General features: G+C 33.0%; 1 protein-coding gene across 2 annotated transcripts in view; it reads left to right on the top strand.

The window, feature by feature from the left end:
• The window catches only part of LOC133188454 (prostatic acid phosphatase-like), a 109,396-nt gene that overhangs the window by 71,238 nt on the left and 21,483 nt on the right, over nucleotides 1-16,675 (top strand). For both annotated transcript variants that reach the window (XM_061323891.1, XM_061323892.1), the window contains exons 6-9: nucleotides 890-976; nucleotides 6,816-6,948; nucleotides 7,976-8,058; nucleotides 13,241-13,439. In XM_061323891.1, coding sequence (XP_061179875.1) covers nucleotides 890-976; nucleotides 6,816-6,948; nucleotides 7,976-8,058; nucleotides 13,241-13,439 — 502 coding nt within the window. The remainder of the gene's footprint in view (nucleotides 1-889; nucleotides 977-6,815; nucleotides 6,949-7,975; nucleotides 8,059-13,240; nucleotides 13,440-16,675) is intronic.

Raw genomic sequence — 16,675 nt, 5'->3', positions numbered from 1 at the left:
CTGATACATTTTGAAGAGTGCTATTGAACTGCATCAAATTTTTTGACTTTGCCCTTTCCTTTGACCCTAACCTCAATTTTCTTAAATTTGCATTTAACTCAGTTTCAAAGAAATAATTCATGATATTTTTATGTAAAGTATGCACTGATGTATAATTTGGTTAGAATTCTTCAAATGTGTTCAATTTTTTGTACCTTGACCTTCCCAACAACCTTTGACTTTACTATTCATTGTTTTAAAAACTCAGTTTTTAAGAAAGTATTCAAGATATTTTGATTAAACTTCATGCACTAATACAAATTTTCATGTTACACTACTGAATCCTTGTTGGGGTGTTAATGTCTTATGGACATATTTCTAGTTTTTTCCTGAATTTTTTTATTACCAATATATCAAAATTGGTTTTTTTTAAATCAATTCCTTTCTAGAGTCAACCAGTTCTTTTAAAACTTATTGAGCAAGGGTATTTATACCAGATTTGTAAAATTCTGGACTACTGGGTTAGGTGTTCTGGTGTTGGGCAGTGTTCTATTAATCTTGTAGAAAAATTTGTAAGCAATAGATAGAAGTTATTCCCTCTTTTCTATTCCCCTTTGATAATTAATCACTTTAAATAATGTATCTGCTTGGTCAATTGAATGAAAGAATTGTACAAGAATTTTCAATGTAAAAATCAAAAAGTACTTGCATAGTTTTTAATGACTTGTAAATAATAGATAAAAAAAAATGATGAAACAATGGACCTCCTGTTATTCTGTTTAGGCTAAATTTTATGAGGTTTTATACATTCAAATACTTTTGTCTCTTTTAAAAACATCTGAATTTGAATTTGAAAAACCTGAGTTGATTATGTTTACTTAATGAAATAATGATAATTTTTTTTTTGCAGTGGTTAATTCAACATGTAGCCACCCACACAGGGCTTCCTCCAACTATAGATGGCCTCTTTGAAGTGCAGGATCCTCTGTTTTGTGAGGTAACGATCTAACGATGCATTAAAACTTAATAATAAATTTATAAATAAATTTGATGGAAGATAATGAGTTATCCTGTGAAATCCGGCAAGACCTTTTCAGCATTATCACTTTTGACATCTTTAACTCATCTGAGCTGAAAGCTCAAGTGAGCTTTTCTGATCACATTTTGTCTATAGTCTGTCTGTCCATCTGTCTGTCTGTCCGTCTGTAAACTTTTCACATTTTCGACTTCTCCAGTACCACTTGGCCAATTTCAACCAATCTTGCCACAAAGTATCCTTAGGCAGAGGGGATTCTAATTTGTTCAAATGAAGGGCCACACCCTCTTGCAAGGGGAGATAGATAAGAATTAGTGAAATTTTGGTGTATCTTTTAAAAATCTTCTCAAGAACCACTGAGCCAAAAAAGTTGAAACTTATATGAAACTTTCTTTACATAGTGTATATTCAAATTTGTTCAAATCATGACCCCAGGGGGTAGGGTGGGGCCACAATGGGGGATCAAATTTTTACATAGGAATATATAAGAAATGTCTTCAAAAATCTTCTTCTCAAGACCAGCAAAGCCATGATTAGTCATATTATTACAGAAGTATCCTCAGGTAGTGTATATTCAAGTTTGTTCAAATCATGACCCCCCGAGGTAGGTGGGGCCACAATGGGGGATCAAAGTTTTCAGTGATTCATTTTGAAAATGGTTATCATGGGTCCAAAGGACCCCTCTTAATGACAACAATGAGTCCCATGCCAAAATCAATGGGTCCAAATCCAAGGGTACCATATATTATTATTAGATGTTAAAGAGGAAATTCTGGTGAAATAAAAAAAAGTGTATTGCACGAAAGTGCAAATGTTTTATTGTAGTTGTGAGTGATTTATACTTTTACTGTTAACTGTCCAAGTAAGGGTACATGATTTTGTGTCATAAAAATAATATATAGTCCACTGTGCACTTTGGTTCTATTTTTAGATGGTACATACGATCTCACACATTGTCAGCTGATTGTATCAGTAATAAAATGCACAGAAGCAGAATGAAGTCAAAAAAAGTTTAAGAAGAAATGGCAAATAGTCAGAAATAAAAATGATAAAATTTTATACTTCTTAGCTTGTAAGTAAGAAACGAAAAGGGAAAAAAACCAATGATACAGGTTACAGCTTAAATACAAAGGTCTAGTATTTGCTTCAGAAACGTTCCATGGTGTAGACATAATCAGTGATAATCGAACTATGCTATCTAAATTTCAAATATTTTCTGATAATTGCTTTTAACTGCAGTTGTTAAATCTGACCTGTTGTTGGCAACCTTATATCTGTTAAAATCGTTCATGCATATCGCTTAGCACGTGGATATGATGCAATCGGTCAAGTTTTGAATCAGATTATACTGAAATAATTTACAATAGTACATGTCCTTCTATAAATTTATTGCGTCCATTGGGATGCACATTTATTGAAATAATGCGCCCTGAGCAAAATTTGTGCGTAATTTATGCGGGACGCACACCAAAATGAATCACTGAGTTTTACATAGGAATATATAGGGATATATATATATATCCTCAAATATCTTCACAAGAACAGCAAAGCCATGTTTAGCCATATTAATATGGAAACATCCTCAGGTAGTGTAGATTCAAGTTTGTTCAAATCTTGACCCCCCTCCTCCCTCTGGGCTAGGGTGGGGCCACAATGCACTATCAGAGTTTAACATATGGATGTATAGGAATAAATTCTCTTAAATCTTTTTCTCAAGAACATCAAAGCTATGTTTAGTCACATTGATATGGAAGTATCTTGAGGTAGTGTAGTTTCGAGTTTGTTCAAATCATGACCCTGAGGTATAGGGTGAGATTACATCTATAAAAATCGTAACACGAAGGGGGGGGGGGGGGTCACAATAGAGATAAAAGTTTATATAGTAATATAAAATAGAAAAAATCTGATGAAGAACAACAAGGCTGTATTGACTCAGGTGAGCATTGTGGCCCATGGGCTCTTGTTTGTCTCATTTTCTTGCTACTATACATACCTGGATTACCTCAGCCAATTCCAATCACACATTGTATCTCAGAGTTTCCATTTGTGTGTGTTTTTAAATAATTCTGGTTATCAGACAAAACAGATGAGAAACATTTTGGATAAATAATTGAATAATGAGTATTACATGTACTGTAAATTGAAACTGGTTTATATACTGAACAAAGTTTTCAACTAGATTATGAATATCAATTTCTTTTGTGTTTTGACAAAATTGATTGTGTGCATTGAGCTTAATTCATAAAATCTTTACTGGCAATATTTAAAATAAAAACACTCCTTAGAACTACATGTATTAGAATATTTAAGGACCGATGGACATATTCACAACCACGCATTTTATGCTCAATTGGATAAATTCATATTATATTTTAATGTAAGTTATAGGATAACTATTGTGGCATCTTCACTATCCAGGTACAAGGGAGTTGTATGCTGTCTTATGTCTATCTAGTTAATTACTGTAAATAACTATCAATTGAATAAAAGAATTGTTAGAGAATTTTATACCCGATCATGAAAATGGCTTGGGCTTACAATGTTTGTCATGTCCATCTTCAATCCTTCCATATTTTTGTCCTTCCCTCTGTGTGTTTGCATTTAGCTCATTTTCAAAGATACCTTAACCAAGATTGGTATAATTTAGTAAGAGCTATCCAATTGTTGCATAATTTTCTGACCTTGACCTTCCCTGTAACTTTGATGTTACTATTCCATATTGTATGTTTAACTCAGTTTAAAAGAAATTACTGTGGAATCATTAGATTTCATGGTGGCTCAACTTTTGTAGAATTCGTGGATACCTCTCATCCATGAATTAACATCCTCCACTAATTAATCAATAAGGGTTACAAGTCATATTTCCTTTGTTGGTTTGAGAGAATACACGAAAAATACACGAATTTCCCACAAACCTGTTAAGTTTAAGCAATCCACAAAAATTGGCCCCACAAATTTTAATAATTCCACAGTATTCAAGATATTTTAATAAAAATTCAATCACTTAAACAACAAAATGCTTTCTTTGGTTGTTGGTACAGGAATTAAAGTTGCAGCTGTTGCAGAAAAAATGCATAACCCGCATCATTTTTTTCTGCAATAGCGGCAACATTAATTGCTGTACTAATAACCAAAGAAAGACATTTTATTGTTTAGATTTATATCATTTAAAGTAGGATGAAGTAGGTTAAGTATTGTATTAGTGATATGTACATCATTGTACATTTCATTGATGTAAGAGCCACTGCTCAAGAAATCTGTTGAGGTGATATGCTTAGTGGTGTTTAGTGACTGATAAAACAACAATGGTTTTCTTAAAGGGTTTTTATCACGTCACAAAATTTTTTGATATGACAAAGTTTACGTGCTATTAAAATCATATATGTAAAAATCTTTGCTAGAAAATTAATATTTTTGATGTTTCAGCGATTCAAAGTTTGAATTTCTCAATATGCATATTTTGATCGCCGATGTTACGCGCCATTGCTCTGACGTCATAGGTGTCAATCCTGGTCAAGCGAAGTACTTATTATGTATACAAAAGGGCTCATTTGTTGTGTCTATTAAACCTGTTAGAAAATAATTAAGTGATAATTGGATAATTGACAGCTAGTAAGATATAATTTATGGCGTTAGGATGCAAACGTGCACAAGAAAGGTTTTAAGAAGAATTTTTCCCCACATTTCCTGGACTTGTTAGAGAGATGAAAGGGGGGCCTTTTTCTGCAAATCGTTTATGCCCAATCAATCACGAATTATTTTTCTGTCCTATAAAATATTTTAAGGAAAGATACCTTTAAAAAATAAGAAATGACAAACACACATTTTTTTAAAAGTCGCACAGAATCTAGTAGGAATGTTGTGAACTTCATAATGGCGTACGGCGCCATTGAAGAAGTGTCATTTCTAGTACATGATATTCACTGCTAGGATAGATAGAAGATATACAGGATTTATTTATATATAATTAATTAAAATTATAATGAAGGAGAAATTATAATTTCCAAATTTATAAATGTTTACGAAGTTAAACTTTAGTAATTCCTTCTATTTAGTCGAAGTCCCGAGTTGTCAACGGCTTCGTCTTCGGTGACCTCTCCAAAATTGTCGGCATATTCTCTCCTTATTTTTCTCTGCTAGACATTCATTCATAAAAGATTGACCGTCCATAACCAAAGAAATATAGTCGATGTCAAAATTTCAACCGGCCATATTGTGTATTCTATTTATTTAGCATAAAAATCTATTCAATATATTTTTTCTTACGATAAGCTTTACGAGTTCTATTGACCATTGACACTTATGACGTTTCAGTACCACGTGACCCCTATCTAATTAGTGGAGATTTTCACTCCAAGGACCCTATATTTCAGGCGTTTTATCGTCTAATTAAGGCTCTTTTCAACATTATTTCAGAATTAAACGATAATTACATGTTTCAAGAATATAATAGTGTTTCATTTTTAAGAAATTTAGATACGTGATAAAAACCCTTTAAGAAACTAGTAGACTAATTGTTCTCGAACAATTAGAGGTCTTTCCACCTTTAAATTTCATATATTCTTCATATTTAACTCTCTACTCTTTATTTTTATACAAAAGAAACCAGAAATGGCTTGAGAGATGGAAAAAATGAAAATTTTAAAATTTTGAAATGACCTTGACCTTTGACCTTGAACAAATATTCAAGGTCAAAGGCCAAGGGTCACATTACAATTAACCCCATGCTTCTACGACTTTTAGCTTTAAAGTTATAAGGCTTACTAGTAAGCGCAAAGACATTAAAGGGCGATAACTCATATAAGGGGTCATCGGATACTTTCGCACTGAATAGATTGAAGTTGTGTCTAAAGACACTGAATACATTAGTGAAGGTTTCGTGTCTCTGCGGTTTACGGTTTCAGAGGAGTAGCGATAACAAGGTTTTTCGCACAAGGGGCAATAACTTTTAAAAGGGTTAAGCTAAGGGGACAAGATTGAAATCTTTGAAATAGTTTTAAAAGTACATATTAAAGATGCAAAGATATACTGTATATGTTGAAAGACAAAAGAGCTATAAAAAGAGCTTTATTTCTCTTATTTGGAATGACCTTGACCTTTGACCTTGACATAAACTTCAAGGTCTAGGGTTAAGGAATCTAATGCAGTTAGTTTCATGTCTCTACGACTTATCGTTTTGAAAATTTTTCATTATTTGTAAACTTCAAAAACTTTCAGGGGCAATAACTCATAAAAGGGCTCAACGAATCCTTTCGTAATGAATAGATTGAAGAGTCTCCTCAATTAGTCGAAGACATTGGTGAAGGTTTCGTACCTCTATAGTTTACGGTTTCAGAGGAGTAGCGATAACAAGGTTTCTAGCAAAAGGGGCAATAACTGCGAAAGAGGTCATAGGTTATATGCGTTGGGTCAAATTTGTTCATAACTTATAATGACCTTTACGATGAACAAAAAATCTTTTCGATAAATGTTGAAACAAAAAATCAGCGGAAGAAGAATAATAATAATAATAATAATAATAATAATAAACAGAAGAAAATCAATAGGTCTTTCCACAGAAAGGTGGAAAGACCTAATAAAGGAGATAATATTCAGTGGATGTAAATATTTTAATAGATATTTGTGAGAACTTTTCAATTAAGTGTGAGACCTCACTATTTCTCATGTTGTATTTGTGTCTGGACAGTCTTTTGTACTCTAGCTGATCACACCTCAAAAAGTAAAAACCTCTAAGAAGTGAAAATAAGTTAAAATTATTTAATATTAGTACAGTTTAATGCTCTTTAGTTGTTTTCTTTAGAACCAACATAACATGATTAATACTACATCTGGTTGGTTGGCTGTTAACAGGACGTTCCTTGACATCATGGCATTAAGGGATTTGCCAAACAGCCTGCTGTATCCTACCCCTCAAATGGCCCGACTGCGATCTGGTATATACTTACTACCTATGTTTCCCTAATGATGATTTAAGCAAAAATACAGTCAAACCTTGATAACTCGAATTCGATGGGACTCTGAAAAACTTCAAGATTTTGAGATATCGAGGGTAAAATACTTTAGAATAAGCAACTGGGACTTCCAAAGCACTTCGACATATTCATGGTATTTGAGATATCAGTGTTCGAGATACCAAAGTTCGACTGTATTCACTAAGGCTGCAACGATAAACCGTTTGATGGTATATCGCGGTATATTTTTCCACGGTTCAATTCACGATACGCTTAACTGATATCTCGGTTCGGTTCAATTGGTTCAGAATTATCCGTTTTGTCCGTTTTATTTCCTTCTTTTCTTTTTCAAAATGGCTTCCGCGCAAAACATGAGGTCGCCGATAACGCATTTACGGCAATTAAACTCATCTCCAGCATCTTACAGACCTCAGATTTAACACAGAGAGGGGCTTAATGTGATTATAAGTTATAGATGTTAAGACAAATGATAAATCCTTTAGATCTAAACGTATTCTTTGGTAATACACGATATTCCATCACGTGTGTATTTTGATGAAAATTCGCTGTCTTGTTGACTAAAATGTATTAACACGAGAAATATGACAACTGGTTTTCTACGTAAATAAAAGAATGAATATCTTCCTTTTTCACTCCAATTTAAAAGGAAGATTATTAGGAAAGGTCCCCGTTGTTCCCTGTAAATGTTCATCATTGGTTTAAAATGACACAACTCAAAGATCTATTTAACAATCCAATTCAAGTTAAAAAAAATTTATTTTAATTATTATTAAAAAATATGAACATTTTGTATAACCCTGTCAAGTTTTAAAAAAATATGATGACAAACTTGAAAGGCTTTTTAACCTTCTTATGTATCGTGATACGTATCGTATCGTGAACTGAATACCGTGATACGTATCGTATCGTGAGGTTAGTGTATCGTTGCACCCCTAGTATTCACAAAGCAATGTCATGTCATATATAGTTGTAAATTTAACTTTAACAGGTGTCCTTCTTTCTGAGATTGTGTCCAATATGAAAGCCAAAATAAGAAAGTCATTGGACAGGGACTTAGTTCTCTATTCTGCTGTGAGTATAATTTGAGTATATAAGAAACACAGAATTTAACACAATTTGTTATGGTATAAAAGCTTTATTAATCATTTGAGGAGATGCTTAATATAATAAGGTCAAACACTGATTACCATTTAGGGTTAAAAATTCAATTCACTCTCATTATTTGTACAATATAAATGTTTACCTGTGAATTCTCAGAAACATCCCAATATACATATTAATCTAGATCTCAAAAGAAATCAAATGGGCTCAGAATAAAATTATCCTCACAAAATTTAGCAAAGGAAAACAGATTTCTCTCAATAGAATCTATGGGTTTTTTTAAGAAGAATATTATGAAACAGTTAAAATTTGGTGGCATCATTTTTGATAAAAATCTAAAGAACCACTGTGCTAGAGAGAAGCGACTTCTTTGCTTTGTATAGTTTAGATTCAAGGTTTGTTCAGTTCATAGCCCCTGTGGTTAGGATTTTGCCTCAATAAGCATACTGTTTTAGTTCTGACCATAAACCATGCCAGCTATCTCCGCTGGAATTGCCTCAATGACTCGGTGATGATCATGGATCAAAGTTTTCATTGTAATATATAGGAAATCTTCTTCACAGGAATTAGTCTTATTGATTTGCATGCAATCTTATGTAGTATACATTTAAGTTTGTTTAAATGATGGCATCTTGTGGCTAGAGTGGGGCCATAACTGAGAGTCAAAATTTTTGAGGCAGTAAGTAGTGTAATAGGAAAATTCTCTTAAAATCATTTTCCAACAGCAGCAGGGCTATACAGTCAAACCTGTATTAAGCAGTCACCTATGGGATCCATTAAAAGTGACCTTTATACAGAGGTGACCTTTGGATAGAGGTTCATCTTTTTTTTTCAAAGAATTTCTATACAAATATCTCAGTTCTGTGTTTATATTATTACACTATAGAATATAAAAGATATGTAGGACATCAGTGGTCTCACTTATTTTTTAAAAACTTTATTCCGTAGATGCATGACTTGAAGATGAGTTCAAACTAAATTTAATGAATCCAAGAAAATAAAATACCAGTATAACAGAGTGATGCATTATCCTCCATCATAATAACTTAAATTTTTCTATAATATAAATCAATAAAATTTATCAAATATTATTTTATCTAAACTGGATTGATTTCATAAAATTAGCATCTGTACATGTATTTTCTTTCTTAAATTCAAATTGTTGTATAATATACAAGCACTGTCACTTTGACTTTCAGTTGATCAAACAGGTGCACAGGTGTCCTGAGCAATGAAGTTACTAATCCCTAACAGTCATTTTCCTTTGTGAAATTCACGACATACTCAAGCCATATTGTGTATATAAACAGTAGTTATGGTTTCTACAAATCATACAAGTTTCCTAGGTGTGAAAAAATGCCTGTCATGCGTAAAAACATTTTACAGCTCCCGGAGTTGGGCATGCGATATCGTTATTAGCTTACACACTGTAAATGGGAAACAAAATAACTTTACATGTATCAATAGATAAATACGGTTACGTTGTTCTTTTTTTTAAAGCTGATTCCAAATCCATAAGTTTAGATCCTCATAATTATGATCGATAATGTTTGTTTTTTTTTCCTGTTAACTTTTTCGGTCATTAGCATTGTTGTCCAAATTTTGTAAAACAAACAAGCAGTTTGTTAAATAATTCATATGCTTATCCATTAATATGAATGGTTTTAAATAAAGTCTATCTATTAATTTTTTGTTCATGATCCCGCAACACTTGACCAATTATATTTACATTACAAAAATTAGGAATCAGCTGATGCCAGATCAGGTCACATGATTGGACAAAATGGCCGCTAAAGACAGGGAAAAATGGTGATTCGTTTGAAATTTGATGACCGCTGACTGTGTTACACAGGTGACCTCTTAATAGAGTTACTTTATATAGGAAATATCATTGTGAGGAAATAAAATGACCGCATAGGGCAGGTGACCGCTGGATAGAGGTGACCGCTATGACAAGTTTGACTGTAATTTGAAATATGGATATATTAGCATCTCCATGTCATGTGAAATCCAGATTGTTAACTCTTGGGCTAGGCTTAGGCTACAATGGGGAGTCAGATAATAAGATTTTTTTTCACTTTTGTTTGACTCCCAGGGGTGAGGGTGGGCTACAAAAGAGGGTCAATTTTTTTATGTGGTGAAATGTACAAAAGTATCTAATAATTTTCTCAACACTAGCAGGGCCAAATTTGTCCTATCAAAGCATACAAATCTTCATATAATTTAGATTCAGATATTTTGAAATCATGACCCCTGGGGCAAGTGCGAGTTCACAATAATGGAACTTTTCACGCAAGATTTTGTTGGGGAAAAAATCTTTCACACTATAAAAAGATCTGCTAAATAGCAAAAAGGTCATGTTTCTTTTCATTAGAGATTTTTTTTTTTTTAAAAAAGGAATACATTTCGTTGACCTCACCTAGAGACAAACAAGGGAGTGTGTTAATTCATTTAAACTCTTATCCTGACAGTATACCATCCAGTGGGTCAAATTACTCATACTCTTATTCTGACTGTATAGCAGCTATTGGGTCAAATTATTCAAACACCTGACAGTACAGCCTCTTGTGGTAAAAGTCTTATCCTCACAGTATAGCCTTTAGTGGGTCAAATTATTCAAACTCTTATCAGTGACAGTATAGCATTGAGTAGGTCAAATTATTCAAACTCTTATTATGACAGTATAGCATCTAGTGGGTTAAATTATTCAAACTCTTATCAGTGAGAGTATAGCTTCAAGTGGGTCAAATTATTCAAACTCTTATCCTGACAGTATAGCTTCTAGTGGGTTAGCCGTCACAATAGCTCAGTCAGTAGAGCGCTCACTCCCAGGGATGGGGTAATGGAAATGTGTAATGGTATTTGACAGTAATTAATTACAAATTTCGATGTAATTTAAAGTAATGTGTAATTGGCCTAATTTTCAATTACATGTAATTGTAATTTAATTAATTACTTTTGAGAAAAGCATGTAATTCACAATTACTTTTCAATTACATTCAATTACACTGGTGTTTAATAAATGAGAAATAAACCACCCCCTCCCCCCCCACCCACCCACCCACCCCCTTTCAAATCCCATACACTTTATTCAAGAAACAAAGTTAACTGATTTTTTGGACAAAGTAGTCTATAATAAATTTTAAAAAAGATAATTTATATATTTCCTTTATTTAGTGAATTGCTGTTTTCTCTTTAAAATGCATTTTCTTCATAACTTTTTAATCATATTTATCTCCCTGTTTATAATGTACAAATAAAATTAATAATTTTGATTAAGTTGTTTATGAATTGGCACTTAATACTTCTAGTCCAATGGCTTCTAATCCTTTATTTGCCATACCTACAGCTTGTGTTAGAAGTGATTAACAGGTGCTAATTTAAGTGCCCTAGGGTCATGTACATATTGACACTGAACTGAAATGGAGATTTTACACTCATTTTGACTTTACTTAATGGTAGTTTTGTACACACACATTGACTATGTCTTCCCACAAATCTTTTTAAAGTATATATTTTGGTGTTATAACACCAATTTTTCTATTTCAATAAAAATTGTGGAAACTAGAGCGAGCTCGTTGCAAAGCAACGAATAGGTCTTCCGTTGGAGCTGCGGAAGGAAGAAGTGACCTTGAGTCAAGGTCATGCCACATTCTAAAGTTATACATGTAAGCAATCTTGTAAGGGGAAGCAACTTACAATATTTCGCTAGGAAAAACTGTAAAGGAATGTACGTGACCTTGAACATTCCAAATGCCTTGCGTCAAACGATGACACACTCTCGTCATAAAACCCAATGTGTGTGTTACGACTTGAAAAGTTCACAGTGACATGTCATGTTCTTTTAGTCCATACATACAGTCAAAACATCTAATCCTTAGTGACCTTGAACTTGAGTCAAGGCCATGTCACACTCTGCATGATACCAGCAATGTTTCACTAGTACAAATACGGTAGCGAAATTACAGTTTCTCTGTCAGTGGCCTTGACTCGACCAAATGACCTTGCATCAAGGCCATAACACACACTGGTTAAAAGCAATCCCAGTCTGTGAGTTTCTGAATGGATAAGTTCAGCCATGTTTTTTCAGATCATACAGCGAGTCGGAATAATTTGTTAGGTTCAACATAATGATTAAAAAATTCAATGAGAATGTTTTATGTCCAGTTTGGATAAGTAGTAAAACGTGGAGATCGGTCCTTTGGATGAGACCGTATAAGGTCTCGTGTCGGGGTAAGTGCTAGCATGAAAAGGATCTCTCATGCTATAAATTTTGAATTTACCAGGCGGCAGTAAATACTGACAACCGGTAAGTTCAAAATTTACAACATGACAGATCCATGGCACTTGATTCTACCTCTGATTTCAAAAGATTTGCACTGATCCTGATTTGTATTGTTTGAATGGTCTTTTAAGCTTGAATGCTGTACAGGTGCTTGTGGACAGGACCCCCCCTCCCCCCCCCCCCCCCAATATACACCCCGGGGTCCAAGAATATTTTTATTCGTCTTTTTCCATAAATTAATCTTCTAGTACACATTTACAATGTATTCCATATGGAAAATCCATAAAAATAACGTGGAATTAACGTTTTATTAAAAAATCATACCCGCGGTATTATGAAATAGAGAAGGTAAGTCACTTCCATTTGTTAACACTGGACCCCTCTTGGATATCGGGCCTAAAATATCATATACATGTACCTACCACATGTCACCAAAATATGCTATTATATCTTGTTTCGGTAGATATTTTTGTCTTTAATCGTGCTATTTAAACGGAAGACCTTAAACAGTGTCTGTGGCTGTCACTATTTCGGTGTTTTTCAGAAACTTGATCGTAGAATTAGTCAAAGTCCACAACTGGACAATAAACTGATAAATCGGCTACAGTATATTATCTGTTCACAGAAACGACATATTGAAACTGGAAAAAAAAATAATCCAGAAGCAATTCATTTCATTGAAATTCTATCTTTCCTGACAGCATGGCCTTTAGTGGGTCAAATGATTCAAAAATCCTCTAGCGGGTTAAATTATTCAAACTTTCTATGACAGTAAGTCTCTTGTATTTAATTTATCTTCATACCCTTTTTTATTTTTTCATATTTTGATGAATGAGGCTTGGCTAAATTCATTGAATTTTATTGCAGCATGACGACACAATAGTTGGGTTGTTATCTGCATTGAAGTACTTCAGATACCCAGACTTCCCTGCAGTACAGCCTCAGTATTCAACATCCATTGCCATAGAACTCCATGAAAATGGACCTTCTAATTTTGTTGTAAATGTTTACCTCAGAAATGAAACCAACTCTCCAAATCTTCAGCTCTATCCTGTCCCTATTCAGGGTGAGTTAGAGATAAAAACAATCTCAAAAAGTGACATCACTTTTAAAGCAGGACTTTGCTGAAAGCAAAGCCCTGACTATAGGCATGCCAATTGTCAGGCTTACTATAAATATCACAGAAAAAATTAAACAAAAAGCCATACAGCATTAAAATAGAAGACACATAATAGTCATTGTGAGAGACAATATTTGATCAAATAAAATTTATTAACTCAATCTTTAGAAATGAAAATTGGTATTTTTGTTTGAGAAATACATTGAGGGAGGAATTAGCTGATTACTAATCAATATACTTTGCATTTATGCTACAGAATGCATACAAATGAAAGCAAAGTACTTTCCATTGCATGTTTTTTTTTTAAGACAGCTACACTGAAGAACTCATTTTTACACATTTAGTCTATTTCTTTTTTGTAACTTTGACTATTTTGTTGGCGATTAAAAGAACATTTTTTGTATGGTTTGAATCTTGTATTGATTAAAAGAATTTAATAGTATCAATCCAAATCAATAAAGATGTAAAAATTCTTGGACATAAGTTTCGTTACATATTAAATCACTAGGTACCTATATATTAAATCACTAGGTACCTAAATATTAAATCACTAGGTACCTATATATATTAAATCACTAGGTACCTAAATATTAAATCACTAGGTACCTATATATATTAAATCACTAGGTACCTAAATGTTAAATCACTAAGTACCTATATATTAAATCACTAGGTACCTAAATGTTAAATCACTAGGTACCTATATATTAAATCACTATGTACCTATATATTAAATCACTAGGTACAAATATATATTAAATCACTAGATACCTATATATTAAATCACTTGGTACCTAAATATTAAATCACTAGGTACCTATATATTAAATCACTAGGTACCAATATATTAAATCACTATGTACCTATATATTAAATCACTAAAATATTAAATCACTAGGTACCTATATATATTAAATCACTAGGTACCTAAATATTAAATCACTAGGTACCTATATATATTAAATCACTAGGTACCTTAAGATGCTTGTATTGATTTATTGATTACTCCATATCCTGAAATTTCATTTTTTCCTCCAGGCATTGGCCATGTAAGCAATTACAGTCAAAGTTTTCTCGAACTCGAAGGGACCGAGAAAATACTTTGAGATAACCGAGGATTCGAGGTATCCAGGGTAAAATATTTAAGGAATAAGCAGTTGGGACTTCAAAATCACTTTGACATATCCATGGTATTCGAGATATCCATGTTCAAGATACCAACTGTATCTTAAATTTATTTCTCAGAGTTAAAAAAAATGTAGAATAAAAAGAAAAGAAGGGAGGGGATATTGCTTTGTTGCTGTCTATCGGTCTGTCTGTCAGTCCACCAACAGTTTCGGTTCATTTTCTTCACAGAGGTTGCACATATTTGGTATACCAATTAATCACAAGAATATCTAGGTCAAGTTCTGTTTTGAGTATGATCGAGCAATTTTTGACAGAGTTATGGCCCTTGGACTTAGAAAAAATTCAATTTTTTGCAGTTTCCGTTCATTTCCTTTGCAGAGGTTGCACATAACATACTGAAATGAAATTTGGTAAACAGATTTATCATAGGAATATCTAGGTCAAGTTCTGTTTTGGGTATCTGTACCATTTCTGTTTTAAATAGTAAACCTTGAAATTATTTCTTGATGTGTAAATTATATTTTATGATTGCCTTGTACATGTATTATATAGCATTTTATGGAAGAGCAGCGAAAATTAATTTACATGTACTTGTGTTTCAGCACTATGATGTCATGTATCAAGAGCAATCTTGGGGATTGTTTTATTATAAGTTGGAGCTGTGCATTTGAATATGAAAATTTGATATGTGCATTATAAGCCTAATATACCGGTACATAATTTTAAATGTTCTCAAGTTATTTTCTCACTTTGTGAATAATAAAACTGCACGTTTTCAATTACTCAAGGAAAGTAAGTTAAGATTATAATGAAATTCACATTAAGATAATTAAAAGGTTTGAAATTACTACATGCATATAATTTGATAACATGTACTTAAGGTTATTTTGATTGAATAATTGATTTCAAACAAGCAAAAAGTTTACAAAGATTAAAACCAAAGGTGATTTAAATTGAGAAGTGTACCTTTTTTATAATAGGAGGTAAATAAAACAATTCCATTTGCTTAATATCTTTATCAAAAATTAGGAAATTAAATGAATGGGCTAAAGATTTACATTATGTGAAGCTTAATTTGAAGAGAAATATATAATGTAATGAGATTTAATATGGTTGTGTAAATTAAGATTAAACTTTCGTGGAAGCATCCAGGGAAAGTGTAGAATATAAATTGTTCAAATCTTGACCCCGTGGGTAGGGATCCAAGTTTTATATTTAGAATATATAGGAAAATTTTTAAAAATCTTCTACTCACGAACCACTGGGCCAGAAAAGGCGAAACTTATGGAAGCTTTCTAATGTAGTGTAGATTCTAAATTACTCAATTCATATGGCCCCAGGGGTAGGGTGGGGCCACAATAGGGAATCAAAGTTTTACATTGAAATAAAGGAAAAATCTTTAGAAATCCTCTTGTCAAGAACCACTTGACCAGAAAAGCTTCCTCAGGCAGTTTAGATTCTAAATTGTTCAAATCAAATTTTCTTTTTTTAGTGTAGATTCTAAATTGTTCAAATCAAACTTTCTTTTGATGAAACCCCTTTGGGTAGGGTGGGGCCACAATAGGAATACGAAGTTTTGAAAATATAAAGGAAAAATCTTTAAAAATCTTTTCTACAACCATTGGGCTAGAAAAGGTGAAACTTATAAGGAAGCTTTCTGATGTATTGTAGATTCTAAATTGCTCAAATCATGGCCCCTTGGGGTAGGGTGGGGCCACAATAGGGAATCAAAGTTTTACATTGAAATACAGGAAATATCTTTAAGAATCTTTTTCATAAGAACCACATGGCCAGAAAAGTTGAAACTTATCTGGAAACTTCTTCAGGTAGTAACCGTTCACGGTAGCTCGGTCAGTAGAGCACTCACTCCGTTTGAATCTCAGCCGCGACTGACCTAAGTCAATAAAAAATGGATAGCAACTGTTTCTTTGCCATGTACTCGGCACTTTGAAGTGAAAGTTGCGGGTCCTTCAGATGAGACCTTAAAAACTGAGGCCCTGTGTCACAGCAGGCATTGGCACGATAAAGATCACTAACTGCTCAATGGCCTTGAG

Source organism: Saccostrea echinata, unplaced genomic scaffold (genome assembly GCF_033153115.1).
Source record: "Saccostrea echinata isolate AGI-Se365-2 ecotype Australia unplaced genomic scaffold, CSIRO_AGI_Sech_v1 ptg000016l, whole genome shotgun sequence".
In the NCBI taxonomy this organism is placed as follows: Eukaryota; Metazoa; Mollusca; class Bivalvia; order Ostreida; family Ostreidae; genus Saccostrea; species Saccostrea echinata.
The sequence above is the reverse complement of the archived record's forward strand: the minus strand, read 5'-3'. Positions and strand labels throughout refer to the sequence as shown.